We start from the raw sequence: 27897 nt of genomic DNA, 5'->3' as shown, positions 1-27897 counted from the left end.
CGAGTTTTAAACTCATAATTACGAGTTTTAAACTCATAATTACGAGTTTTAAACTCATAATTACGAGTTTTAAACTCATAATTACGAGTTTAAAACTCATAATTACGAGTTTAAAACTCGTAATTTCGACTTTCTGTGGGGCTTTTATTTTTTTTTTCATGGCGGAAACGGGCTTCCATAGGGGAAGTAGTCGGATGAGGTGGACTTTCTAAATTTTATGGAATAGTTGGAGATCTCAATATCAAGGTGTTCCCATGAGGCCTTGTGGCGGGCGTGTTCCCGGGTTTACTCTCCTGATCTGGATGAGTGTGGCTCGGCTTGTTTGTGGCTATGGGCTGTCGGAGGAGACCAAAACTGTGCTCCTGAGAGAGGCAGAGTTTGATGTGATTTACGAAGACACTGTTACAAGCAACAATCAGACCGTCTACGCTTTCAACTACACACTCTTCAGGAAAATGGTACGATCCAAGACTTTTTTTTAAAGGGCCCATATTACGCTAATCTCTTATATATATTATAATGTGTCCTCATCAAAAACATGACTGGAGTTGTGTTTTGTTTCATTCAGAACTCACAGAACATTCACAAATCACACAAACTCTGCATATTTAGGGTTCCTCTTCTCACAGACAGAAAATACTCTGTTCTGTCTTGTGGTGTCATGTGGTAATACAGGAAGTGCTCCAGTGCGTTTTTGAAATATTGCACTTTTAAACCTTCACTAGAATCATTTGGATGATTTCAACCTGGGAATTCCCAATCTGTACTGAACTAAAGGTAAAATGTAGCTGTTAACTTGAAAACTATCACTTAATGACATCACACAGAGCATTTTGAGCTCTTGAGATGTAGACAGATTAATAATAAACTGTTACTCAAACATGTGTGAATGAAACAAAACACAACTCCAGGTCTGTTTTTGAGGAGATAACTTAAAAGTTGTCAAAAAGGTACAATGACAACTGAACCTGTGTCCAGAGCAAGGGATGGGCAAACTACGGCCCAGGGGCCACATACGGCCTGTTGGGCTTATTAATCCGGCCCGCCAAATGTGCCTAAATTATGGCGCACTTCAGCTACATCAACTTTGTATTACTCGTATTCTCTTATCAGCCCTTTTGTAAAAATGGGCTTATCAAAGAAAAGAAAAATGGATAGTGAGCGCTGAGTGTTTAACATGGAGTGGACAGCAAAATATTTTTTCATCAAAATCCAATCAAAGTACCAAAGTAAGTTATTCTTGCTTTGCTACATGTTACAGGCCAAATCTCTAATCTAATATTTAACTGTATACATCCTGGTCCGGCCCCTCTGTCAAATTTTAGAACCTATTGTGGCCCATGTCTCAAAAAGTTTGCCCACCCCTGGTCCAGAGCTTTAACCTGCAGATAGACGACAGCGACATGTTTCTCTTTCTCAGTTTATGGACAGGCCTCATGTGAAGCTCAGAACCTCCAGAGCAAATTACATCACAAATCATGTTTTTATAATTAAGAATAAATCAGCATAAGAATTGTTATCAGGAAAAGCTTTATTTGATTTGAACACATTTACCGAGTAACTAGGGACACAGTTAGGTCAGGTTTATGGAATTTAAAAAAAATCTTAACAATCTTAAACAATATGAGGTAGGTAAGATATGAGCCAAAGTGCATCTCAGTGCCTATACAAAGCTTGTTCCATTGTAACCTCATATCCTCTGCATGTTGTGTTCACAGACAGAGGGCCTCCGAGTGTCTGTAAATGTCCTGTCTAATGTCTCACACAGTCCCATACAGTTTGTCCTTCGTCAGAGGCATTCTGTAATGTCTTTCCCAGTGCCTTTGATAATACGAGGCCTGTAAGTACACATCTGATCTACACACAATGCCTCATCAGCAGACACCTCAACTAGAGCTCCACAGTGTTGGAAATTATTGCAGTGTGTATATGGTATTTTGATGCCAGTGTTTGCAATATACTTAATATCGTTTCCTCATCACAAACATTTTTGGAGTTGTGTTTTGTTTCATTCACACATGAGCGCTCTGTGGACCCACCCAGTGCACACTAGATTTTGTTCTGTTTACGTCACTTTTGGATCGGCCTTGTTCACAGACACTGCCCATCATCCATTTTCTTCCACTTTGTCTGGGTCTGGGTTGCGGAGGCAGCAGTTTGAGCAGGGAGGCCCAGACTACTCTCTCCACACACATGTCCTCCAGCTCTTCTGGGAGGATCCTGAAGCGTTCCCAGGCCAGCCAAGAGACATAGTCCCTCATACAGAGACACACGCACATTCATACAAACAGAGACACACATTCATACAAACAGAGACACACATTCATACATATAGAGACACACAGAGGCACACACACAATTCCATATTACATTTTCCCAGATGTTACAGTGATGGGTCATTAGAGGCTTTTTAGTGTGTTTATATACTGACTCTAAAGGTCTAATAGATGCGGGCAGTACACAGAGGGCTTATTTTGACCTCAAGAGCTACTTATACAATATATCTGTACTGGGACAAGACAACTTTTGCTCACATACAAACATGGGAAAAGAATCAGGTACAGGGCCTTTAAAGCTACCCTGTGTAATTAGGCTGTTGTATTCTCACATATCACCACTAGATGGTGTCTGTGTTACTACTGTCTGATGGTGTGCCAGCTTTGAAGGTAAAGTATTACTGTTGTAAAGTTTTAATTTACTAAACAAACTGTTTCAAAATAAAAGCTTAAAAAAGACAAACCCCACACTAATTAATTAAAATTTAACTTACATTTTAAAAGCTTATAAAAGTCTCATTTACATAATATGTCTCCTTTAAGGTAATAGTTTGTTAAAATTCCCAGGACGCATGAGTACAGCCATGTGGAGAGAACGCTGTGCCCTCCTCCCACAGTGAACGACTCAGAGGAACAGTCCTTGTTTGTGGATGTGTGGAGTTTAAGGAGCCACAGTACACAGTACCAGCTCAGGGTCAGCCGTGTGGACAACTTCACACTGGGGTGAGTATTAGCTACACGATACAAGATACTACCATAGTATTCAACATGTGGTCCTCCTGTTTATGATCAATAATGGTACTAAAACCAATATGTCACCATCACTAGTACACAGATGACAGGTCAATACTGTATTAATCCTGAGAGAAACTGCAGAGTATGTGCACTTCTGCATTATATTTCTAACATGACAGTATATTTCTATCACTGCATTTTTACTGGGGTTTAGTGATCAGCACTGAAAGACCTCTCTCTCTCTGAACCTGCATGTGTCCTCAGTGTCCTCAGTGTCCTCAGTGTCCTCAGTGTCCTCAGTGTCCTCAGTGTCCTCAGTGTCCTCAGTGTCCTCAGTGTCCTCAGGTTAAAGCACTGGTGACGCAGGTTCAGTTGTGATTGTAGTATCACAGTGGGAGTACAGGTTACATTGTTCTTAAAGTAACACATTTGAGTGATGCCTCCAGCTCTGATACTTATTTCTTTCTCCAGTCAATTTAATGTCAATGTAACAAGAATAATTTCCCCTTTGTGATAAATAACGGTCCTTCTGATTCCGACTGTACGAGTGTGTGATATGTACATGTGCAATGACAATATTATCAGACTTATTCATTATAGGACAGACAAGAAGCTCAACTTCACAGCGTCTCCTTCTCAGCCCCAGGTAAACAAACACTCCACTCACTCATTTAAACAAAGTGTGTGAGCGCAAATCCTCCTGTCTCCTCCTGTCTGCTCCTGTCTTCTCCTATCTCCTCCTGTCTGCTCCTCTCTGCTCCTGTCTCCTCCTGTCTGCTCCTCTCTGCTCCTGTCGTCTCCTGTCTCCTCCTGTCTGCTCCTGTCTTCTCCTATCTCCTCCTGTCTGCTCCTCTCTGCTCCTGTCGTCTCCTGTCTCCTCCTGTCTGCTCCTGTCTCCTCCTCTCTGCTCCTGTCTCCTCCTGTCTGCTCCTGTCTCCTCCTGTCTTCTCCTGTCTCCTCCTGTCTGCTCCTCTCTGCTCCTGTCTCCTCCTGTCTGCTCCTCTCTGCTCCTGTCGTCTCCTGTCTCCTCCTGTCTGCTCCTGTCTCCTCCTCTCTGCTCCTGTCTCCTCCTCTCTGCTCCTGTCTCCTCCTGTCTGCTCCTGTCTGCTCCTATCTGCTCCTGTCTGCTCCTGTCTCCTCCTATCTGCTCCTGTCTCCTCCTGTCTCCTCCTATCTGCTCCTGTCTGCTCCTGTCTCCTCCTGTCTGCTCCTGTCTCCTACTGTCTTCTCCTGTCTCCTCCTGTCTCCTCCTGTCTGCTCCTGTCTCCTCCTCTCTGCTCCTCTCTGCTCCTGTCTCCTTCTCTCTGCTCCTGTCTCCTCCTGTCTGCTCCTGTCTCCTCCTCTCTGCTCCTGTCTCCTCCTGTCTGCTCCTGTCTCCTCCTGTCTGTTCCTCTCTCCTCCTGTCTCCTCCTCTCTGCTCCTGTCTCCTCCTGTCTGCTCCTGTCTCCTCCTGTCTGCTCCTGTCTTCTCCTGTCTGCTCCTGTCTTCTCCTGTCTCCTCCTGTCTCCTCCTGTCTTCTCCTGTCTGCTCCTGTCTTCTCCTGTCTCCTCCTGTCTCCTCCTGTCTTCTCCTGTCTGCTCCTGTCTTCTCCTGTCTCCTCCTGTCTGCTCCTCTCTCCTCCTGTCTGCTCCTGTCTTCTCCTGTCTCCTCCTGTCTGCTCCTCTCTCCTCCTGTCTCCTCCTGTCTCCCAAATACTCTTTTACCCTTACTTGAGTAATTACATTACAAGTACATTGTACTTCTACTTGAGTAATATTATTTTGAAGTAACATAACTTTTACTTGAGTACAATTTCTGGCTATTCTACCCACCTTTGCAGGAAGGAACATAAACTGTAAACATATTTAACTTGTGTGGACAATATACAAATGTAAAACATGAACATCATGTCTAATGTACATTGTTTACTTTGCAAAAAGTTCTGTATCCCGTGCAGCAGTGACCATATATGAACTATGTTCTGGTCATTTTGGTTAAGGAATGTGTGACCCCCACTTTGGGTGGGCTATAAGACACAGGTGCAATCTCACCTTGTTAGACTCTGCTTTAGACTCTGCTTTGAATTTTACTGGACGCCGCCTTTAATCCAACTGTATAACCGACAATAAAAATCTACAGAACGATTCCCGTCCCTCTGCACCTGTTCTTCACACAACAGAACAGAAACCAGCACTTGTTAGCCACTTACAAATAGGAAGTGAGCATGGGTGTGCTTCTGGCTCCATTGACTCTGGCTCCAATTCACTTTCTATTGAAAAAACATCGCCCCTCTCTCTGTAACTGCTGCTGTCAGGCTCGCCATTTTGGTTTTAAAATGTTCGTATTAACCCGCTCTATATGATCCTGGTATTTTTATTTCATTATTGTGTCCTTAAATAAAGATATGAACATTAATATCAAACAAATCAGGTGCCTTTTTTAGATGAGGTTGTGCCCGTTAGTGTTAGAAACAGGTTTGATTGACAGCGTTCCTCTGTCCACTGCTAAACTAGAGGCTCTAACTGCTCGAGCCTCAATGAGCTTTGACATTTGACTGATGATGTACCCTGGACTGTACCATGTCATTTCAATCTTTTTCTTTTTACTTGTTGCACAATCCTACAAAATGCTGACTAAGTGAGAAACGGAAATTGCTCAAGAATTGAGGAAGTTTAACCTTACATAAACTTTCACTTCTATGCTTGTCGTTCCTAGATTTAGTTTTTATACCATTAACTATAATTCATTAGTGATGGGACTTTTAGCTCTTTTATGGGATCCAAATCTTTTGAATCCATTCCTTTCAAAGAGCCGTTCAAAAGACTGGCTCTTTTGCTATTTATTTGTATGACAGAAGCCAATGTAAGAACTCATTTTATCTATAAACTAATCACAGAGAGTGTTTACCCATTGATATAAATTTTATCTAGATAAAACATTGCGCAATAATAATAATTTAAAAACTGCTATTGTGACTTTTTGTGCACAGAGCTCTCCCTCCTGTCGCCTGCTCTGCTCCTGTGCCACAGAGTCTATATACAGTCTATGTTCTGGTCTGATTCTTCTGTCAGTTCAATGTTAATCTGTGTAAAAATGCATAAAAATGAGAAAGAAAAAGATGTGGTTCTTTTAAAAACTCAGACCAAACGTTCACGTTAAGGAACCGTTCAAAATGTCACAAACGTCACATTGTTATAATTCATGTTTTCCAGTTTTTCAAGTATGTTTTTCCTGACGGAGTGGACAGGGTTATTGTCAAAGTCACCTCGCACATGAAGTTTCCCTGCTCTGTCCTGTCCATTCAAGACATAAAGGTAAAACTTTACTACCTCCTGTGATACTGTGGTCCACATGTAGGAACACCCCAACACCACAAGAGGGCATGAATAAGTTTATTCATCAAGAAAGTGAAACTAAAAGTGGAACTAAACTAAATATACTTTTTCACACTACTAAACTGTGTATATGGTTAGCATTATCTACTGTCCCTAGTCATTTTTGGCAACTTTTAGCAACAAATTAGGTACATTTTGAGCTTTTTTGAGCTTTTCTAAATCGAAGTTTGGGCTGCCTTCAATGGACTCTGCCATTTCAAGTAGTTAGTGACATCACGCAAGACTGCCCTGGATACAGCCAGGTGTTTCTGATTACAAATACCTGGCTGAAGGGGCAGTTTGAAGTGTGGCTATCTGTTAGACTGATTACACTGTTCCTTATACCTCAAGACTCCACCACTCCTCCCCCCTCACTCTCCCCTTTAGTCCTCCAGACCCCGCCCCACACTCTCCTGTTTAGTCCTCCAGGTGCTGCCCAGTTTAGCAGCTCTATTTGAAATGTGGGCGGAGTTTGGGTGTTTAGTCCCACTTTAAAGGACACATATTATACAAAATTGACTTTTTTGTTGTTGTACCTGCATCAAAAACACACCTAGAGTTGTAGTTTGCTTCATTCAGAATCGTCTTTTCTGAGCACTCAAAAATGCTCAGTTTGAATCTTTCTCAGATTGTTGCGTCACAGGAAAAAAATCCAGACTACACAGTTTTTAAGCCCACGAACAATCTCCAGACTCATAGTGTGGTCAAATTGTGCCCACAAACACATTGCTCTGTTAGCATAGCATTTTAAGGGCTTTATTTATTATTTTTTTCCCGTTGTCCATTCCCCTTACTGACAGCAGAGGGAGCTCCAATGCTTAAACGTCTCTTTGGAAACAGAAGTGTAGTTTATATAATGTGTTTTCCAAATGCAGACATTATTTTAAACTAGAACATGTGAAATACTTATCCAATAGCATGTTTAAAGGGGAATTAGATCTACAAGAATGCGTAGTATGGGTTCTTTAATATGTTAACACTGTTATATTGATTCCTGTTTTTTCCAGTGCCCTGTGTATGACCTTGACAACAATGTGGACTTCACTGGGATGTTCCAGACTATTACAAAACTGGGTGCAATTACAGTTCAGGTAGGATTTTATTCATAAAAAGTCAACAGAAAAAACATTTGCATTCACATTGAGGCTTAAAGAGCATTTACAACATACTACTGGAAAATTGTACCAGTCTAATTGGACATGGATCCAGTTTTCCTTTTGTTTTGATTCCAAACATATTTTACTTATCTTAGGTAAATATTTAATTAGTCAAAGATGTATGATTTCTCACTCTGAAATGGCAGTCTTTCAAAATTATCAAAGGACACATGTTGCAAAATTGGCTTTTTTGAGCAATTTTGCCCAGATTGTTATGTCATAAGTCAAGATCCAGAGCTCTCCTGTTCTCTGCATTTAAGTCCATAAATCAACGCTGCACTTGTTTTGAGCAATTCTTCCGTCAAATTGCGTTCATCTGCGTTTATATTAGCATTTTAGCTAAGCTGCAAAAATCAGTAGCTTTTGCTTGTTTTTTTTCATGGTTATTCCCTCCGGCTTACAGAAGATGATGTGCTAACACTAAATCCACATAAGGAACACAGACTGATGCAACAGTTATACAGTTACAAAACAAGATATTCCAAAGCAAATGTTCTCAAAAGCATGTTTGAAGGCCAATAACAACCGAGCCAGTGCATCATGGCAGAATTTAGACAGCTCATTACACTTAAACTAAAGATTTGACTTTAGTGACATTTATCATTTTACTTCCTGGTTGGACACAGGCACAGATATATACATACATACAAGACATACACAGATATGCATAACCATTACCAAGCAATAGTGATGGGACTCTCGGCTCTTTTATGGAATTTATTTATTTATATGACAGAAGCCAATGTGAGAACTAATTTTAATAACAGACTAATCACAGAGAGGAACGACCAAGGCAAAGATCTGTTTAAATGGTTCAAACTGAGAGTGGGAGTGTGTTTACCCTTTGGAATTATGAAAATCCAAATGAAATGTTGCACTACAATAATAATCACTTAAAAACTAAGTGTTATTATGATGTCAATTATGTTTTTGTGCACAAATCTCTCACTCATGTCGCCTGCTTTGCTTCTGAGCTGATTGTTGCATTGGTTCAGTGTTAATCAGTGTAAAAATACATACAAATTAGAAAGAGAAAGATCTGACTCTTTTCAAAAATGAGCTCCAGATCCAACTGTTCAAGGAATCATTCAGGAAGAGCCGACTCGTTCACCAACATCACATCACTACCAAGATGTAAACAAGTGCTGATACTTGTCTACATTACAGAACAGTATAAAAGCATAAGTATAATATAGACTAATAAAAATAAATGACCAGAAGACCTTTATTTTGTTGAATAATTATTATATCTGTCACAAATATGTGCTCCTCCTGTAAATTGTTCTGGGTTTTAGATGGAAATTTGTAAACTATCCCACTAAACCAAGTCATAATCAGAAGAGAAAAGGAAGAATATATATTAAAAAAATCCTCTTTCCCTCTTATCTCTTTAGATTTCTTTATTTGTTTTATTACTTACCAACTGACACACACTTACACTCCCATATAAGAAGAACAGATGCCATTCTTACTGTCTTGTCACTCCCTTTAAACCTGGATGTATGCACTCCCTTTTCCCTCAAGTCAAAATGTCTCATGCTTTGTACTGTCTCTAATATCACAATAAAAATATAAAGTGATAGTCTATGTTATTTCAGCGTAAGGACTTTCCCGGTAACAGCTTCTATGTGGTGGTGGTGGTCAAATCTGAGGACACGGTGTGCGGTGACTCTACAGACTCCTCCACGATGGACACAGACCGAACCAAAGTCCTGGAAGTCGTAGTGTCCCCTTCACCCCAAAGTAAGGCAAGATTTAAAGGCGCTGCATTGGATTTTTTGTGTCTTAAAATCCTGAAAAACAACTAGTCCATTCTAAACATTTTGCAGTGGTCCAAAGTTATTCCAATGAGTTTATAACCGCTTTCCACGAGAGACCTAACAACAACTAGCATGCAAACAGCACACCTACTGATTATCGGACAATAAAAAGCTTTCTACTTTAATGCAGACAGTACATCACAGACTTATTTTGACCTCAAGAGCTGCTTATACAATATATCTGTACTGAGGCAAGACACATTTTCCCGAAAAAATGGGAAAAAATTGGGTACCGGCTCTTTAAGGATGTGACAGTTTGTGATTTTACAGTTTCTTTCTAATATCTATGATCTAAGGGTTGTTCAGACAATCAACACCCAATCAATACTAAAACCAGTATCTAAGTTTGAAATGGAGAAATGATACAAGAAATAAACAATAGGAAATCTGACCTTTCCTTAAAGTCCCTATATTACATAAAACTGACTCTTGTGAGCTTTAAGCCGTATTATAATCATGTTAGCGCTTCACAAACAGACCTGAAGTTGTGTTTTGTTTCATTCACACATGTTGGCGTAATCCTTTATTATTACTCTGTCGACATCTCCAAAGCTCAAAATGCTCTGTTCCACCTTGTGATGTCATGAAGTGATAATTTTTAGTTAACAGCTACATTTCACCTTTTGTTCCGCAGAGTTTGGCAATTCCAGATCTGAAATCATCCAAATGATTCTAGTGAAGATGTATCGAATTTATAAACACAGTGTAGCACTTCCTGCATCACCACATGACATCAGAAGGTGAAACAGAGTGATTTTTTTATTATTTGGTTGTTTGTTTTTTTTTTGTTTTTTGAGAGAAGAGCTCAGCCTGAATAAGCAGGATTTATGTTTTAAACAAAATACAACTCCAGGTATGCAAAAACAACACTAAAACATAGATCATAAAATAGTGTAGTATGAACCCTTTAACTTTTTTTTTTAGAATGGTGTCATTTTATATCAGAACTTTCATAAATCCACATGGTGATATTAAAGGGCCGGTACCAATATATTTTCAGGTATTTGGGCAAAATGTTTCTTGCTCCAGTCTATATATATATTGTGTTAGCAGGTCAAAATTGTTGTTCCCTGATTAAAAACATGCCTAAAGAGGTTTTAGATGTCATCCATGCATGTTTAAATAATTTAGTGATCTCTCCCGGGCGCTATTCAAAAACTTCTCATGGTTAGCAATAGTGCTGGGCGATATGGAAAAAATCATATATCACGATATGGATTATTTTATATCATGATACCAATATATATCACGATATGCCAGAATAAAGTATGTTTTCAGTTATTCTCTGAAAAGTTAGACAAAAATTTCATTGCTTACTTTTCTCCAACTTTATTTTGAAGTGACATTTAACTGAACTGTCACAAATGGGAAGCATACATTTTAGTGCAGCAGTATAAATGTATCGAATGAAAACAGCTGTGGCGGAGGTACAGTACAGGTAAAGTACAGGTACAGTACAGATACAGTACAAGTACAGTGTAGATACAGTACAGGTACAGTACAGTACAGTACAGTACAGTACAGGTACAGTACAGATACAGTACAGGTACAGTGTAGATACAGTACAGGTACAGTACAGATACAGTACAGGTACAGTACAGTACAGTACAGGTAGAGTACAGGTACAGTACAGGTACAGTACAGGTACAGTACAGTACTTACTTACAGTAGCCATTCCCACTCATTTAGTTCCATTGCAGAGATGGATCAAGGAATTTGACGAGGTCTTGAAAGTTGTCCTTCTCAACTACATACACAGAAGCCTTTACAAATGTAGCGTGAGATGGCTCATGTGATTTGTTTATGGCGCTGGGACGTTTTCTCATACGGCGTGTGAAAGACTGCTTTATCTTCGGCTGGCTACAATTTTTCTTTTCCCAACTTGCCCCCACTGTTCCACAACTTGGTTTAGTGCAGATTTTTTGGATTCTTATGTATTCTTTTTCATGGACCTTCTTTATCTGATAGAGGAGGTTTGTTGTATTGGTTGTTAGCATCGGCTAGTCTCGTAGCATAGTTTGCATATAGCCATCTTCTGCTCCGTGTTGGACCTCTTGAACCCAAAATGTAACCAAATCACAGATGTATCCCCTCTTTTTGGTAAAAGTGCTTCTACTTGGACTGCTTGGGTGCCTGTCTCTGTCTTTTGCAACTCCAGACATGAAACTTCAGCCTGTTGCGCATCTTTCATTCAGCACTCGTGAGGTCAGTAACGTAAAGCAGCAAACCCGTATGAGAATCAAAGAATCTAAAGCAGCGTCATGCTGCAAAACCACAAGACACAGTTTTTTTGTGAAAACTCTCTTTTTTTATTCTTCTTTATTTTCACTTATATAAACTTAGAGTATGCATAGTGACAAGACAACACTAATACAATCATCGCAGGCTATTTAATGATATATTTGCTGTAATAATTGATAAAATTAGGTTAGAAACAATAGAAATGATACAAGAGAAATGGCACAATAGACACTTTTCTATTGTCGCCACAATATGTATTGTCATATCGCCCAGCACTGTTAAGCAATAGGCCCACAAACCTACGTCATCCATAGCCTCTACAAAAACAGGATGCAAAACAATACACTACAACTTCACAAACCTGGTGCGATGTGCAGTAGTTTCATTAGTGGGATGCATGCTGATTGTGTTGTGATAGCGCTCTGAAGGTAGAGAGACCTGTTAATATGGTGTTTTGGGGGGATTTAGCATTTTCAAAACAGTAAAAAGTAGCATGGTGAGCTAAATATATATTTTTTAATAATATCAACATTACTGCACTTTTGTCTTCCACAGATGGACTGTATGCAGTTGTGATGGTCGTATTCTGTATCGGTTTACTCCTGTTCATCTGTGTGCCCATTGTAGTGGTGGAGTGTTTCACAAGCAGTAGGTTTTTTTTCTATTTTCTTTGTTCTATGTTTATCATAGACTGTATATATAAATGGACGTAGCTAACCTGCTAGCCGCCGTGTTCCAAATAGTAAGTGATCATGGGCGTGCTTCCAGCTCCATCAACTCCATTTCACTTCATACTGAAAAACTGTGGCTCCTCTCTCTGTAACTGCTGCTGTGAGCCTCGTCATTTTGGTCTTAAAATGTTCAAACTAAGCTGCTCTACATCCTGGTGGTTTTATTTCACTATTTTGGGCATAGATCTAGATTTGAACATTAATAACAAACAAATCAGGCGCCTTCTTTCCCTGAGGTCGCTCCCACTAGCGTTAGCAACAGGTTTGATTGTTCATTTATGGACATAATAGTGAGATAAACATACCAGGATCGTGTAGAGCGAGTAAATATAAACATTTTAAACCAAAATAATGAGCCTGAGAGCAACAGTTACAGAGAGAGGGGGTAGTTTCTCAATACAAAGTGAATTGGAGCCAGAGTCAATGGAGTCGTAATGCAGTGGCTAGCAGGTTAGCTATGTCCATTTATATGTACAGTCTATGTGGACAACAGATGGAAATGTGCATAGTGTTTAATACTATATGGTATATTTACAATGTAGTTACAGATGTTTAATATACACAGTTAAAAATAAAATAAATATGCAAACAGACATGGTCAACTACACACAAAATATAAAAGCCTTTTGTAGGCGCACTTTAACCCTCTGCTGCCACTGAATAAGTTAAATGCCATACTGTGGAATATTCAAGACACTTTAACTGTCTTTTAATTTAGTTTACTCAGTGATCTTTATTTTTTACAGAAAAAAGAGGAAATAGCATTTCTACGACGCCTCCAGCCCATGAAGAAACATTTGTATGAACCAACAGTTTATCTGATACTAGTTTACAATTATTCAGCTTACTCATTTAAAGCAAAATGAATACTCTGGCTAATGCACGTTTAAAAAGTTAAGTTTGTAATTGTTTGAATGTTAAGGTTTAAGTTACAATTGTATATTTTCTTCTTTTTTTTTTTCTTTCCAGGAAAGTCTCCAGCTTCAACCCATGAATATGGACGATGTGGTAAGAAGTTAACGAGATCTTTTATTTGTTACTTTTTCATCGATGCCTTTATGTGGCTCTTAAGTTCTGCTCTGACAGAAACTACTATAATAATACAAATGTTTTAGATTACACTTCAACAACTTTTTACATAATGAGAGACTATGACATTAAAGGTAAACCGTGCAACGTTTAACTGAGGTGAGCTGTCAGGAGCAGTTGGACCCATCCCCAGATTTTGAGCTAATCTTGGTAAAGACTACAGAGGGGCAAAAAAGTATTTAGTCAGCCACCAATTGTATAGGTTCTCCCATTTAAAAAGAGAAAGGCCTGTAATTTTCATAACAGGTTCACTTCAACTATGAGAGACAGAATGGGGGGGAAGAATTTAGGAAATCACATTGTAGGATTTGTACTGAATTAATTGTTAAATTCTGCAGTGAAATAAGTATTTGGTCACCTACAAACAAGCAAGATTTCTGGCCCTCACAGACCTGTAACTTCTTCTCTCCACTCGTTACCTGTATAAATGGCACCTGTTTGAACTCGTCATCAGTATAAAAGACACCTGTCCACAACCTCAAACAGTCAGACTCCAAACTCCATTATGGCCAAGACCAAAGAGCTGTCAAAGGAACCACAAACAAAAGTGTAGACCTGCACCAGGCCCCGAAGACTGAATCTGCAATAGGTAAGCAGCTTGGTGTGAAGAAATAAACTGTGGGACCAGTTAGTAGAACATGGAAGACACACAAGACCACTGATAATCTCCCTCAATCTGGGGCTCCACGCAAGATCTCACCCCGTGGGGTCAAAATGATCACAAGAACGGAGAGCAAAAATCCCAGAACCACACGAGGGGGACCTAGTGAATGACCTGCAGAGAGCTGGGGTCAAAGTAACAAAGGCGACCATCAGTAACTCACTACGCTGTCAGGGACTCAAATCCTGCAGTGCCAGACGTGTCCCCCTGCTTAAGCCAGGACATGTCCAGGCCTGTCTAAAATTTGCTATAGAGCATTTGGATGATCCAGAAGAGGATTGGGAGAATGTCATATGGTCAGATGGAACAAAAATAGAACTTTTTGGTAAAACCTCAACTTGTCGTGTTTGGAGGAGAAAGAATGCTGAGCTGCATCCAAAGAACACCACACCTACTGTGAAGCATGAAGGTGGAAACATCATGCGTAGGGCTGTTTTTCTGCAAAGGGACCAGGATGACTGATCCATGTAAAGGAAAGAATGAATGGGGCCAGGTAACCTCCATCAGTGCTCTAGAGGAGATCTGCAGGAGGAATGGGCCAAACTACCAGCAACAGTGTGTGAAAACCTTGTGGAGACTTACAGAAAACCTTTGACCTCTGTCAACAAAGGGTATATAACAAAGTAATGAGAAGAACTTTTGTTATTGACTAAATACTTGTTTTCCACCATAAGTTGCAAAGAAATTCTTTCAGACAATGTGATTTTCTGGATTTTTTTTTCTCATTTTGTCTTTCACAGTTGAAGTGAACCTATAATGAAAATTACAGGCCTCTCTTTTTAAGTGCGAGAACTTGCACAATTGGTGGCTAAGTAAATACTTTTTTGCCCCACTGTATATTAGCTGGAGGGTTTTACCTGTTGTCCATGTTTTGGGTTGATGAGGTAAACCTCCCAGGCACAGGGAGAACATGCAAACTCTACACAGAAAGGCCAGAGTGACCCAAGACTGACTTGTTTCGTCTCTCTCTGTATGATCTGGCTCCGAAGGATCCAGAGGTCCTCAGCAAAGCGAGTCTAACTTATCTTTGGTAAGAGTATGGCCTGTAGTAATCCTGAAACGTACTGGGACAGATTTTCATATTTGTTCTGTTTTAGGAACATTGCCACTATAGCCGTCTTCTATGCTCTGCCTGTGCTCCAGTTGGTCATCACTTATCAAACGGTCATGATTTTTACATTTTAACTAAATCAACACAATGTACAGAATAATACCTACATATTTTTTGTTATTTTAGTTTGCAAATGTGACAGGAAAACAAGATATCTGCTACTACAACTTCCTATGTGCCTATCCGCTATTAGGTCTGAGGTGAGGAAAGCTGACCTGATTTTTGCTCTCTTAAAAACACTCATTTTAGACATTTTGCAGTGTTCCAACATTATTCCTCACTGATCTTAAGCATTTAGAGAATTCTAATTACAGTGGTCCCTCATTTATTGCTGGCGTTACGTTCTAAAAATAACCCGCAATAAGCGAAATCCGTAAAGTAGTCAGCTTTATTTTTTACAATTATTATATAAGTTTTAAGGCTGTAAAACCCCTCACCACAAACTTTATACACTTTTCTCAGACAGACATTAATATTTTCTCACATTTTTTTAAAAATTGTTTAAACACTCTCAAAGTTCAAAACTTCATACATCTCTTCCCTCTTCCTTGACGATCACTTTAAATGTGTTGTTCACATGTCTCTGCTCCAGTGGTATCCACAGAGGCGTCTCTCTGTGCAGAGAAACACTTTTAAGTCCAAAGTGTTTCTGAAATTTGTCGGTGCAGAACGTTTCATCGACATTGTGGGTTTTGTTGGGGAGAAAACTTGCAAACATACAGCACTTCAGAGTCACACTGTGATCGAAAATTTATGTAAATGTGACCCTAATATATTGTCCTCTGCAGTCTTTTCAGGCGGTGGTTTGGTGGGTCACAGTTAGATTTCATATGATGTATTTTCTTGATGTCTTCTTTGCTTAAATAGACCAACACGGCAGGACTGTTATGGCTCGTCTTTATGCAACAACTTAACTCATCTCATCCGATCCGCGCCCTGTGCGTGGCAGGCAAATTGGACCAAAAGATGCAGAACTCGGGGGAAGGTTTACAGTGTTTATATACAGAAGTGACAAAATGTACAGTAACGAGGGTAGAGGGTAATGATGAGCAGGGACCAGTTACGAGCCAGGATCCAGGGGTGGAACGTGGAGCCAGAAGAGACGACGGTGCGAGCAGCAACGGGGCAGGGAGCAGAGTGCGAGCCAGGGTCTGGCGTCGTGGAGTGCAGGGACGCAGACACGGTGATCAGAGCCAGGACGAGGAGCAGGGTGCAAGGCAGGGTCCAGTGACGTGGAGTGCAGAGACAAGACAAGAAAAGACAGCACCGGGGCTGGGACGCAGGGTCGGAGCAGAGCTGGGAGCGAGAGAGCTGGGACGGTCCAGGAAACAGGATGTGGACACGCGGACGATCTGGCCCCGAGTGTCTGGTCCTGGCTCCTCTTATCCCTGGTAGGTGGCGATGATTGCACTGATGGGATTCAGGTGCGTGCGGGAGGAGCCAGGAACTCCGCCCAGCTCCAGACTCAGGCAGGTGAGGGGGGGAAGGAGCAGAACAGGAGGTAAAACATGGAACAGGAGTACAGGGATCATGACAGCGCTCCTCAAATGTGCTGTACCCCAAAAATAAGTAGGAACCAATATTATGAACAAAGTAAATAATGTATCCAACATAATATAATAAATAATATTCATTGTTAATAAAATAAGTACAAAGTAATAAACAAAATACTAATGACCCAAATAAATGTTAATACAAAAAAGTGGTGGGCCATCAGGGCCAGTAAGGCTTTCTCTGCTGGCATAAACATGCTCAGAAAAAGTGAATGTATTTTGTTTTATTTTCATAAATATGTAAACAAAAATATTCCTTGTTCCCTTTATGTCATATTATATCCACTTAGTTGAGTGGCTTCCAATGATGTTTATTGTGGGAGAGTTTTTATCCAATTATATTTCAGCTGCTTATGTTGTCAGGTAAAGTTCATTTTCCTGGGGCCTTCAGAGTAAACAGAGCACGCCCTGTCCACTGTAAGACACAGACACAGTCAGTTTCAATAGCCAATCAGATCATGATTCTGCATTTCAGGGTCAGCTTGAAGGCCTTACACAAACTGGACATGCACGTGGCCTGTGATTGGATACACATATGCATACACATTGGATATAGTGTGAAAGGTGGCAGTTTGCAGAATGTCAAACTAAACCTGGAGATCCAACAGCTATTGCTGTATTTATAACCCATAATGACTGAAGGAGGAGAAGAGATTGATCTGGTTGCAGATATACTTTCCATGTCATTTTCAATAAAAGCTGGATATTATGAGAAGAGGTCGGCCAACTCCTGCTCTAACTAACGTGTCCCAGCAAGGAAGAGGGTTTGTCCGTCATTTCCAGACGAGCAACCATGACCTTACCCGTAGTCACACCTTCTGAGAAAAGCTGCAAATTGTACTGTTTTTGTGCGGCTGGGCACTGAAAGCTACAGTGCATTTAAAAAAGTTTGGAGACACTGGAGCAGCTCAGTGACACGCAGGGAGCCAGAGCTCCACAGTGAAAGTGAGTTTATAATGTTAATAATAGCGTGACGCATTGAAGTCACCTCAGTTAAAACTGCACTAATGTGTAAGTGGGACGTCGCTGAAGGCCCAAGGGTCAAATGCATAGCCCGCCACTGTAAATAATATACGTCAAAGAAATCAAAGGTTACATAAATATGGCTGAACACATTTTGTACTGTACTTGAAACACTGCACGGAGGAGATTGATTGACAATGGTCTAGAGTCCCTTACCCAATCAGGACTCAGAACACAATGCACGTTCATACGTCGTAAAAAAAAGCATGCATCAAAAAAAATTCTGTGAAACAGCGAGACCGAGAAAGGTGAACAGCAATATAGTGTGGGACCACTGTATTCACCATGATGAGTGCTTTTCACCATTAGGGTAAATCTAACAACCACTAGCATTCTAATAGCGCACTTCCTGATTATTGGACAAAAGCTATATAACTTTATAACTTACACAGTAGACTTATTTTGACCTTAAGCGCTGCTTATACAATATTTCTGTGCTGGGGCAAGACAACTTGTGCTTAAACACATGTCCACTACCTGCTGGTCTCCATGGAGATGTCATGGCTTTGCTTACTGAGTTACAAATGCATCTATCTGAGTTTATTCAATTATAGTGTTTTTATGCCTTAAAGGAAACTCTGTATCATACACTTTCTTACTGGTTGAGGGGTCACCTCTTCACAGATAAGACCTGTAACTTGGCCCAGCTGCGCCACCTTGTTGCCTCCATGGAGATGAAGAAGAGATAAGCAGAATGCCATAATGTAGAACATTCCAGGCAAAGCACTAACATCTCCACTGAGCCAAGCAGGTGGCATACCCTCCATCAGAAGTGCTCCAGAGTGCACCTTTAACTTGATCTAACATGTGTACACCTCTGTGCCTTTAGTCGATTAATCAGCTGATGTAGTCTTAGTCTAACAAATTTTGTATTAGTTGATTAGTCATTTTATTTAGATCATAAGGATTTATATGGGACAACAGCAGAGAGAAGTGAGTGAGTTTAAGATTTGGTATCTGTTTGTAAAAAGGCAGATTAGATTCCAAGTTGAATCTGTCTTTATATAAAAAACATTGTTTCCTAGTACTTTTTTGCATAAATAGTTGTTTTTGCATGGTGTAGTTTTGTGAGTACAGTTTGGGTTAGATACAGAGATACGTAATAGTTTTGAGAGCTTTTGCCTGATCCTGAATCACCAATCGATTGACAGAACATGTCTTTAGTCCAACAAGAATTTCTTTAGTCGACAGCCATAAAAATCTGTGCTAAGTACTAATGAAAGCATGTTTTCACTTCTCAGCTCTTTCAACAACATCCTGAGTAATCTCGGGTATGGACTGTTGGGTTTCTTATTCCTCTGTATTGTGTTTAAGAGAGCCATCACACACAGGCAAGCTCTGGTCTGCAAGGACAGGAACGCTTTGGTAAGAAAACATTTGAATTTTCATATTTATTATCAATTAACAAGAAGTATTGTCTCATATATTGATACTTTGCAGCTGGTGTCATCAACATGGGGGGTTGATGTCTGATGTTCTATGACTCAAGTTAGACTTTAATGTTTAATTTGATTTTTAACACTTAACTGAAGAATGCATGTTTTTCAAGGTGTTTTTGAGCAATAAAATAGATGATTAATGCAGTCCATGGGTTTCAGGGAAATTAGGACCATTGCCATATTTAAAATTAAATTAATTGAGAATTTGAATGGGAAGAAGTCCTCAAAATGCATATAACAGGAGTCTGAAGCCCATGAATACTGCGGAACATTCCAGTCAAGGCATTAGTATCTCCATGGAGACCAACAGGCAGTGGTCCCGCCATCTGAAAATTGACACAATGCTCCTTTATCTTAGCTCTATCTTTCTTACAGGAGAACGGTATCCAAAAACACTTTGGCCTGTTCTACGCTCTGGGCATGGCTCTCATGATGGAGGGTGTGCTCAGTGGCTGCTACCACGTCTGCCCCAACTACACCAACTTTCAGTTTGGTAAGACTTTCACTACACTACACTATGTTACACTATGCAGTAGGGCTGTTACATTACAGGAATGTGGGTTGCCGGTTTCCTGTTCCAATGCTGAAATCCAGTTGGGTTAAACCCAAATGGACTCTCTGTGATCTGAACGGTCACTACTTAAACCCCAGCACCTGATCATGAGTCAGTGCTAGTGCAGCCTCTGCAGCTCAGTGAATGAATTCTGGAGTTTCTGAGCTTCACATGGGGTCTGTTCATAAAGTGAGAATGAAAAATGTGTCTGTGTCCTCTATCTGCAGGTTTAGGCTCTGGACACACGGGTTTGATTGTAGCCCCTCTTTTAGAACAGTGAAAACACCGACTGCACACAGAAATATTGGGATATTGTATTGTCAAACGTCTCAGAACAATACTATGGTATGGCACAACATAAATGAAATAAAAGCTCCTTCGTTTAAACACATTGTTTTATTGCAGCAACAGTTAAATGCAGAGGGACCATGGCTATGATCCTTTGCTCTGTTTCAGTGCAGGCAAATGAAGAAACAACTGTTCTTAAGGACTTTATATCTTAATTCTTGAAATGATGACAGTAGTTGTTTTACTTACATGTGAAACCAGAAATTTACATACACTATATAAAAAGACAGATATGCTTTTTTCTCTCACTGTCTCACATGTAATCAGACTAAACTTTTACTGTTTTAGGTCAATTAGGATTAGGATTACCAAGATTATTTCCATTTCCTAAATGCCAGAATAATGAGAGAAGGATTTTGGCCACTTTTGGTCCAACTGTGAAATATGGGGATGGCAGCATCATGGTGTGGGGTTGTTTTGCTGCAGGAGAGACGGGTGCACTTCACAAAATAGATGGCATCATGATGAAAGAATATTATGTGGAAATACTGAAGCAACATTTCAAGACATTGGCCAGGAAGTTAAAGCTTGGGCACAAATTGGTCTTCCACATGGACAATAACTCGAAGCATACTGCAAACTGGTTACAAAGTGGCTTAAGGATAACAAAGTCAGTGTTTTGGAGCGGTCATCACAAAGCCCTGATCTCAATCCTATTGAACATTTATGGGCAGATTTGAAAAGGCATGTGTGAGCAAGGTGGCCTACAGACTTGGCTCAGTTACATCAGTTCTGTCAGGAGGAATGGGCCAAAATTCCTGCTAACTATTGTGAGAAGCTTGTAGAAGGATATCCAAAACGTTTGACCCAAGTCATACAGTTTAAAGGCAATAGTACAAAATACCAATGAAATGTATGTAAATATCTGACTTTGAAGAAAGTAATGAAAAATTATTCTGGCATTAAGCAAATAGAAATAATTTTGGTAATCCTAATTGGCCTAAAACAGGAAAGGTTTAGTCTGATTTCATGTCAGACAGTGAGAAAAAAAAGTAGTAGTAGTAGTAGTAGTGTATGTAAACTTGTGGCTTCAGCTGTATGTGATGCTGTCCTTGTGTTTGCAGACACGTCCTTCATGTACATGATCGCTGGGCTGAGTATGCTCCAGCTGTACCAGAAGAGACACCCGGACATCAGTGAAAACGCTCATGCTGCGTACTGCTGCCTGGCTCTGGTCGTCTTCGTCTCTGTAATCGGAGTGGTCAGTCCACTATTACACTTGTAGCACATCAAGTACATGGACTCCTTCTGAATGTGCTGCTTTACATTGGCAGGTTTTGGGAAAGGACAGCATAACATTTTGGATTATTTTCTCACTCATTCACATTTTGGCCTCTCTCTTTCTGAGTGCACAGCTCTACTACACAGACACATGGAGAGGTACAATACTTAATATTATTGTGTACTCAAAATCATGAAAACTTTAAAGAACTGGGATTATGCTATTTTGCATGTGTCCTTTAAAAAGTCCAATTATTAAAGTCTTTAAAAGAAAATAATACATTAAAAGGTCCAGCACACCATTTGTTTTTATAGTTGTTTTTGAGTAGAAATCTCTTATTGTACAGGTCTAATAAAGTAAAACATAAAGGCCATGTAACATTACAATAGCACAGTTCTTTTTCTCTGATGTTGTATTCTGTTGCACTGATGGCTGTATTGACTATATATTTACACAGGTTGTATCAGACAGTGTACCTGCCCCATATACATAGTAAGTGGACTGAAATGAATAATATTCATTGCTTTTAATGAAATGGACTCCTTATCTCCTAATGCCACTGTCTGGAATACTGTGCTGTCTCTTTTAGCATCGATTGGTTTTCCTTGTGGTGGCAAATGTTGGCAACTTCTGTCTGTAAGTAGATTTCTTTTTATAATCCTCAGGTTTAAAGTAAGGCAGGTTTATATGTGTAGCACAATCCATACACAAAGAAGTTGAAAGTGCTTTACAGAATAAGAAAGACATTAAAATCACAATCCTGCTGTAATCACAGGACTAAAGCACGAGGCCGGTGAAGTCCTCAGAGTGTGAGATGTTTCATGTGGCACTAACAGGTTGGAGATGTACTTGGTGCTAGGCCATGGAGACACTTAAACAGCCTGTTCACTGGTCTCTCCATACAAGCAGTAAGACAGCTGCAGATCCAGAACACTGCTGTGGTCCTGGTTTAGTCCTAATTCAGGTCCAGCCTCCAGAGTCAGGACTAAACATGGGGAATCAGTGTTTCAGTTTTATGCAGCTAAAACCTGTAACAGTTTTCCCGAAAATGTGAGACAGACCTCTACTTTGACCATGTTTTAATCCAGGTTCAAAACAGTTCGGTTTATCTGTGCATATGACTGAAAGGTTTTTATTCTGCATTTTTCTCGTTTAATGTCAATTTTATGATGATTATTTATATTTTTGATTTGTTTGTATTATGACTTTAACACCTTTCTTATTCTGTACAATTCTATACATTTGTGCATTTGTACAAACTTGTCTTGTTCAGAAGCAGAGATGCTGTAAAGTCTATTCTCTGAGCCACAGGAGCCAGAGACCGGAGCACAGGACATATGTGTGAAGTACTTCCTGGTTCAAGTCAGGACCCGGGCAGCTGTCTTTACAGTTACTAAGTTTACATGCAAAGAGAACTCCGAGTGTGCTAAACAACCCAATTCAAATCGTCTTTGCAATAAAACCTGGTCAGACCACTCTTGTCAAAGTCTATAGCAGGTCAAAGGATGGAATAGGTGTGAACGGCTATGAGACATTCAGGGGTGTCTAGTAATTAAACCTGAGCACTAAAACTTTGCTGCTAATATTGCTAATAAAACTTCACATTTGACATTTACGTTGAACTTTGAAGCTCAGGTAAGTTTTCACTTTATCTTTAACGTAGTCAAACGTAGCAAACAATGAAACATGTGCTTGTCTGCAGTACAGGTATTATAGTCATCACTGCTGACCCAAAACAAATGAGTACTGACTGAAATGATGTGCAAACACATAATTAATACTTTCCTGACTGTTTCTTACCTCATACAGTTGAATGCCTCTGCATCTAATGTAAATCGAACTGCGCTGTTACCTGCAGTGGGCATCCACATATGTATTGGCTTCTCTATATGTGTTATTAAGATCTTTAAGATTCAACATACAACACCTCAGTTGTAGTTGTCAGGTTTACATGTATTTTGAAACATTTATTTATATTGGACTGGGCCAGTTTTCCTGGTGTGCATGTAAACAAAGTGACTGACTGAAGTTTTGACTGACAACATGAGACAAAAACTGTATTCTTTCATTCTAACTGTTGTGACAGAGCTGGCTATGGAGTCATTAAGAGACCAAATGACTTTGACACGCACCTGTTGGCCATCGCCATCTGTAACCTGCTGTTGTATCTCTTTTATTACATATTCATGAAGGTAAATGTGATTTTGAATGCTTCCTATGGTCTATGGTGTGATACTGGGCAAACACTGTATTTTTGGTGTATTTTCAGTTGTGGAATGGAGAGAGGATCACCAGGCTGGCCATCGTCTGTATTGTCCTCACCCTGATCTTTTGGGGGTGTGCGATCTCCTTTTTCCTCCAAGGTCTCACCACGTGGCAGGTTAGTTTCTTACCCAAAAAAATTGACCTTTTAATCCAAAGTCGTGTTCTCCAAGCCTCAAAAATGCTTTATTTGCATTTTGTCAGTTTAGCTGGGTCACAGGTAAAAATCTGGACTTCTCCTACGCAGCTTTTAAGGCCATAACCCATCACCCGACTCATTCTGTGGTCAAACTGTATTCACAACAAACCCATGGCTCTATTAGCATAGCAGGCACACAGGATAAGGACCTCATGTGTTTCCTTTGCCATTGTTCATTCCTGTTGCTGACAGCAGAGGGAGCTCCAGCATCTAAATGCCTCATTGGAAACAGAGGTGTAGTTTGTATATGTGTTTTCCAAATGTAGACATTACATTAAATGAGAAATACTTGTGACCAGGTGCAGGGCTGTAACAGTGGCCCATACTGAGAGCGCTGGGACAGGCTGAGGCTGACACTGTGCTCTGGAAAGTGTGTTTGACAAAATAGACCACGTGCTCTACAAAACTCTTCATAAATGTTAATGGGTTACATAATGATATTTTTATAGGAAATAATTAATTTAATTTTATAGTGACATTTCATCATAGTAATAGACTACTAGCAAACTCAAGAATAGAATAGAATAAAGACAACATGAATGAAAGCCGCAGTAGCCCTAGTAAAATACATTAAATACAAAAATAAATTAAAAAAACACCTAGACTAAACTTCCATTTACTCTGTGTTTTATTGTTAAAAAAATGGCTTTGTGACATTTTTGAAACCTACATTTGTATTTTTTTTGGTAAATACAGAGCAGTGGGCAGGGATAAGGCCTCTCAAGTTTTAAATGCAGGACATTACAGGATTACTCAAACATGCATGAATGAAGGGAAAATACATTCATAACACGGTTAAACACTCAGAAAAGTCAGTTTATCTATTTATAGGATGTGCCAACAGTATGGCCCATTGTTTACTGCGATGTCTGCTCTCACTGAGCTCTGCAAATTTTCAACCCAGAAATCAGTGGACTTGTCTCTTTTATTAAGTCAATTTAGATCATATTGCTCCCTCCTTGAACTGCCACCTTAATGTGATGGAAGGGTTTGAGCACTCAGTGGTAGGGTCACCCATGGAAAACAGGTCATAGGTGACAGGCCACAGGATCGACATGGAGTCATCCTCCCATGGATCCACAACCTGCAGAAAGATCCGTAAGGGGCCGGTGCAGAGAAATCTGGATGGCAGTTTAAGGTGGAGGACTTGGTGACCGGATCTCTGGGCACAAAAACTGGCTCTAGGGACTTGTAATGTCATCTCACTGGAGGGAAGTAGCCTGAGCTTGTGTGGAAGGTTGAGCATTACCGACTGGATAGAGTCTGCCTCACCTCCATGTCTTGGGCTCTGGAAAGTGACTCCTCTAGGGGGATTGGGCTCGCCAGGTTTATGGAGATGCCCACGGGGAGAAATGGCTGAGATGAGCTTGCTGCCTCTCCCCTTGGGCATTGTGTTGGAGTGTACAGCAGTGAACAAGAGGGGTGTGTCCTTGTGCCTTTGAATCGGGGACAGGTCTCTCACTGTTGTGTCAGCCTATGGGCCACACTGCAGTGCAGAGTATCTGGTCTTCTTGGAGTCCTTGTGAGGGGTACTAGACAGTGCACCATCCAGGGATTTGGTTGTTTTACTGGGGGACTTCAATGCCCATGTGACGTGACAGTGGCACCTGTAGAAGGGTGATGAGGAACGGCCTGATCTGAACCCGAGCGGTGTTCTGTTTTTGGACTTCTGTGTTAGTCACAGTTTGTCCATAATGAACATCATGTTTAAGAACAAGGGTGTCCATCAGTGCATGTGGAACCAGGACACCCTCGATGAAGCACGATGACTGTTATTGTGTCATCTGACCTTCGGCCACATTTCTTGGAGACCTGGGTGAAGAGAGGGGCTGAGATGTCAACTGATCACCACGGTCAGTTGGTGGTGAGCTGGATCCTCTGACAGAGGAGGAAGCTGGAAAGAGGTGGGGAGATGTTCCACAAGAAGGAAACCCCAGGTAAGACCCAGTACACATTAATGACACTATGTCTCTCGGCTGGTCTGGGAACACATTGGGGTCCCCCCAGAGGAGCTGAAGGAAGTGTTTGGGGTGGGGGAAGTCTGGGAGTCCTTGCTTAGGCTGCTGCCCCCACAACTCGGCCCCAGATGAGCGGAAGAAGATGGATGCAGATCAGAGTTGCAATTTGAAATGTTATGTTGCAATTTGAAATGTTATATTAAATTATAATATAATGATCCACGGGTGTTAAATATTATCACTAGATAGACACAAGCACAATATGTCTTCTTTAATGCATTTCTTCTTTCCCCATTCAGAAAACTCCAGCAGAGTCACGTGAAAATAACAAAGACTGCATCCTATTGTCTTTCTTCGATGATCATGACATCTGGCACTTCCTATCCTCCATCGCCATGTTTGGATCATTTATGGTATGAACTTACAAAACACTTAGTACAATGTATTGTTTGTCTCCATGACATACTGTGGAACATTACAGGCAAAGCATTTCCACAGACACAAGCAGGTGGTCAACCCTCCATCAGAAAAGCTAGCGTTAACAACAGGCTTGATTGACAGTGTTGCTAAGTTGTATAGTTGTAGTTTTTAGATTTATGATTTATTCATGTGGTACTTTTAATTGAGTAATCTTCTGCTCCAGAATCTTAGAGTATTTCAGCCACCACTGGAATTATATATGTTTTCAATACTTTTGCCTAGCCTACTACTTCCTAAATATAAACTTTGAGATTTTTTTTTTTAATGCTAAAAAGAGCAAACATGAACCCCCGACTGCTGGAGGTGGGATGTACTCAGTTACATTTACCTGAGTAACTTTTGACAGAAATATTACTTTTCAGAGTACTTTTCTAGCAGCATACTTTTGTTTCTACTTGAGTAATATTTTTTATTGAACTAACAGTACTATTACTTGAGTAAACGTTTTGGTGACTCTTCCCACTGAGTAATTCTACAAGTGAGTAATGAAATGATTTGAACACTTCTGCTCCGCTTCTTTACACATGATTAAGTTTGTCTCATTTTTGCATGTATCCATTACTTAGTGTTTTGTCCTAAATCCTAAATTCTAAATCAAATGTTAAGTCCTGACAGTTACTCATTAGGTTACTCTTACTTGAGTAGTACTTTTCGCAAATACATTCTTATTCCTAGTTGCGTAATTTCTTGGGCCACTTTTTGTACTTTTACTTGAGTAATATTATCTTGAAGTAACCTTCCTCTTACTTGAGTACAATTTTTGTCTACTCTACCCACATCTCTCGACTGCACTTAAATTGAGGAATGATTCTCCATTTGAGATATTGAATTCATGTAATATAAATGATTAAGTGTGTTCTGTCTTCATTCATAGGTCCTGCTGACCGTAGACGATGACCTCGACACGGTCAAAAGAGACAATATCCCCGTTTTCTGAAGTGACCTCCTTTCAGTTATTCCACACTTACCTTATGCATTCAGAGAATTCTAATTATTATTTTAAAATTTATTGATGATTTTACTGAGATGCTTTCAGTCATATGCACAGACATTGATGGTTTAGTCATTACAGGTGCTGTTAATGCACATGTGGATAATGTGTTTGACAGAAACACTAAAGAGCTCAGTTCTGTCCTTGAAACCTTTGATCTGACTCAGCATGTCAGCGAGCCCACCCACAACAGAGGACACACTCTGGACCTGCTCATCACAAAAGGCGTAAATATTTCAAATGTCAATGTGATGAATTTTGCTCTGTCTGAGCCTTTCTGTGTCTTTGTTGACCTGTCTGTTATTCCCAAACCAGCGGTTGGTCCTGCAGTTGTTCGAAGGAGACACGTAAATGATAAAACAGGTGCACTGTTCATGGAAATGATACACTTTGAAAATGCCCCATGTTCTGTAACTTCAAGTGTTTGGAATGTTCTGAACACCATTGCCCCGATGAAGATTAAAATGGTTAAAGATAAGCAAAAAGTGGAGGAATGATGACTCGGTCAGGGCACAGAAAAGTGAGTGCCGGAGGGCCGAGCGGGAATAAAGCAAGTCAAAGCTCCAGGTTCATTATGAGATTTACAGAGAAAAGATGCACATGTACAACCACAGTTTAAGTAGAACAAGGGAGAGACTAGGTGGGCATCTCTGGTAGGGCACTAAACTGGTTCAAGTACTATTTAGAAGACAGGG

General features: G+C 40.2%; 1 protein-coding gene across 1 annotated transcript; it reads left to right on the top strand.

The window, feature by feature from the left end:
• Positions 1-188: 188 nt before the first annotated feature.
• LOC117382892 (SID1 transmembrane family member 2-like) lies at positions 189-27258 on the top strand. The gene is made up of 20 exons (XM_055227469.1): positions 189-458; positions 1719-1840; positions 2844-2999; positions 3612-3657; positions 6203-6304; positions 7372-7455; positions 9120-9269; positions 13283-13321; positions 15099-15227; positions 15301-15374; positions 18992-19115; positions 19565-19682; positions 21155-21291; positions 21365-21470; positions 21770-21804; positions 21902-21948; positions 23399-23504; positions 23582-23692; positions 26031-26144; positions 27086-27258. Exons 1-20 carry the CDS (start codon positions 255-257, stop codon positions 27146-27148), a joined length of 2067 nt encoding a protein of 688 aa, XP_055083444.1. The 5' UTR covers positions 189-254; the 3' UTR covers positions 27149-27258.
• The last annotated feature ends 639 nt before the right edge of the window (positions 27259-27897 follow it).

This window comes from Periophthalmus magnuspinnatus, chromosome 15, assembly GCF_009829125.3.
Source record: "Periophthalmus magnuspinnatus isolate fPerMag1 chromosome 15, fPerMag1.2.pri, whole genome shotgun sequence".
In the NCBI taxonomy this organism is placed as follows: Eukaryota; Metazoa; Chordata; class Actinopteri; order Gobiiformes; family Gobiidae; genus Periophthalmus; species Periophthalmus magnuspinnatus.
The sequence above is the reverse complement of the archived record's forward strand: the minus strand, read 5'-3'. Positions and strand labels throughout refer to the sequence as shown.

Coding starts and splice junctions, on each gene's coding strand:
- LOC117382892 (XM_055227469.1), top strand. CDS start 255: ATGAGGCCTTGTGGCGGGCGTGTTCCCGGGTTTACTCTCCTGATCTGG. Junction 3,000..3,611: donor GTGGACAACTTCACACTGGG/GTGAGTATTAGC, acceptor TATTCATTATAG/GACAGACAAGAAGCTCAACT. Junction 23,693..26,030: donor AAGGTCTCACCACGTGGCAG/GTTAGTTTCTTA, acceptor TTCCCCATTCAG/AAAACTCCAGCAGAGTCACG.